The 2,296-nt window shown below is 42.3% G+C and overlaps 1 protein-coding gene across 4 annotated transcripts in view; it reads right to left on the bottom strand.

Annotated features, from left to right (window-relative positions):
• Window positions 1-2,296, bottom strand: part of foxp4 (forkhead box P4) — a 111,233-nt gene that overhangs the window by 76,080 nt on the left and 32,857 nt on the right. For all 4 annotated transcript variants that reach the window (XM_025059807.1, XM_008320179.3, XM_025059805.1 and 1 more), the window contains exon 2: window positions 517-694. In XM_025059807.1, the coding sequence (XP_024915575.1) occupies window positions 517-685 (169 nt within the window). In that variant the 5' untranslated portion in view covers window positions 686-694. The remainder of the gene's footprint in view (window positions 1-516; window positions 695-2,296) is intronic.

The raw sequence follows: 2,296 nt of genomic DNA, 5'->3' as shown, positions 1-2,296 counted from the left end.
TTCTTAACTGTTTAAGTTCTTTAGTTCTTTATAATGTTTGTGTGTGTTTGAAAATACTTGACATTTGATAAAAACATATATATATATTTCAGCTAATATTTTAGGTTTATAAATATTGTTTTGTTTTTTTCAGCCACATTAAGAGGCCTATGTAGGGACACCGCCCTGTATTTTGTATTTTCTTTTTGTTTCTAGAATCCTAAAACTAGCCCACTAGGTGTCAGTAACACAACTGTAAGTACATAAAGCTGCTACTGAACCCCCAGAGGTAGAAGTGAAGTAGGAGGAGAGATGGCTAGCATTAGCCAAGCCTTGTGGTTTAGTATGTGCTGATCAGTGTCTATCTGTATGTTTATTGTTTGTAAAATTATTTTGTGAAAACATTTGTTTTGTATCGAACAATAATGGAAGTTACAGCACCCCCTGGAGGTGGGAGGGTTGGCTACTTTATCAACGTTCGCAAGTGTTAAAAAAAAAAAAAAACCCATACAAACAAACATTGACCCCAACGCGGATGCTGCTGCTGCAGGTGCAGGAAGTCGACTGGACTGATCTCTCCGTTGGTGTCACCGTTAGACCCGCCCTCTCTGCCGCCCCCACCATCTGACTGGCTGGTGAGGCTGCTGACTCCGTTCTGGTTGGACGGCGTTGTTCGAATTGTCTCAGAGGCTGATTCCACCATCATCACTGGCACCTGAGACCACAGAGAAGGAGGAGAAGGGAGAGGGAGAGAGGGGGGAGAAAAAACACAATGGTTGAACAAATGTGACCTGGGCAGTTTGAGCTCCGTCTGAGTGAACAAACAAGGCAGAACCAAAGTCAACACATGCTGAGATAGAAAAGAATGTGGTGTGTATTTGCGTGCAGGTGTGTAGCTGTGTGTTTACATGTGTACTATAAAAAGGCTCTTGGGCCATGGGCACACACACACACAAATACACACACACACACACATGTAAAAGGTGGACAAAAAGCAACTGATAGAAAGATACTTTTTTTTTCGCAAGTACTTTTGCCCCAGATGTGAAGCAAATCTAAACTGGCACACACAGTTGATACCCTGCTATAGGGTTAAATAACACACACACACACACGTTCACACGTCCCTACAATAATCAGAAGAGGCATGTGTGCGCTGTGTGTGAGCCACGAGCAGGTTTGTCTTTGACAAAGATCTTTTTGATGCGTCTTCATAGGGCCTCTCTAATTAGAGCGTGTTCCTCCTGCAAAACCCCGACAAAACGAGCCGTTCCTGGATGTGTTGTTGTTTTTTTGAGAAACAACACCCTACAAACACACACGGGCACATTTTGCCATCGTTAGGAGTATGAGCGTGGGAGACAAAGAGGAGAGACACTGAGAAGTGTGAGTACAGAACACACACACACACACACACACACGAGGCAGCTAATACAAAACAAAACAAACTTTCATACGAGCACGCAGGCTGTGAACCGCTAATGACAAGCTCAATCTCGTCTTTCTGCCTCATCCAGTTTTGGAAAATTAACACACACAAGTGCATAGTTTTTAAAAGGGAAAGTTCCGCTGCTTTTATTCCAGCGTGGAGTGGGTACACAAAACAGCACTGAGGCAATCGACGCAATCGTTTGTGTGCAACTGTGTGCATAAGCGCGTGTTTTTCAGAGACGCGAAAAAACCCGGGCCTTCTGGGGAAACATAAAAGGTCTTCCACTGGAGAATCTTCAGGGAGAAATCTTTTGTTTTCTCACTGGAATCACAGCCTTTTCTCCTGTTGACTTATTACAGCCGGGATAAATATATATATTTTTATGCTTTGAAATAATCCATTTTAAAATTCAACACCAATTTGTAGACAAACATTCACTTTACTTGTTTTTGTTCATAGAGTTTTTTCGTCAGATTAGCTTATCTTAGCCAACCTTAGGAGACACCTAACGTCAAATAAATATTTTTCTGCGGTGATGATGTTTGTATAACGTTTTAAAAAGAAATTCCCTTTAGGGGTGTACACCTTCATAGAAGAGAAGAGCTCTGTGCTAGTATATCAGGAACCCCATATCATTACAATGACTGTAGCAACACAATTCATTCATGTTCCAGGGCAGCTATATTATAGGAAGGCAACTAAAGGGCTTGTGTTGTAAACAGTGAGCGGCGATTGTCGCTTAGTTTACGAAGTTACTCCCTAGTTTCTTCAGACGTCTCTGCGTCGGTGAATTTTAGAAGAAAAAGTCCCGGCAGTGACACATACGTCCAGTGACGTCATGTCCAACCTCTCTTGTCTTTCCAACAATCCTTCCCTTCTCCATTC

The sequence above is a fragment of the Cynoglossus semilaevis genome, chromosome 11 (genome assembly GCF_000523025.1).
Source record: "Cynoglossus semilaevis isolate Cse_v1.0 chromosome 11, Cse_v1.0, whole genome shotgun sequence".
NCBI lineage: Eukaryota > Metazoa > Chordata > Actinopteri > Pleuronectiformes > Cynoglossidae > Cynoglossus > Cynoglossus semilaevis.
This window is presented reverse-complemented; position numbering and strand designations above follow the sequence as displayed.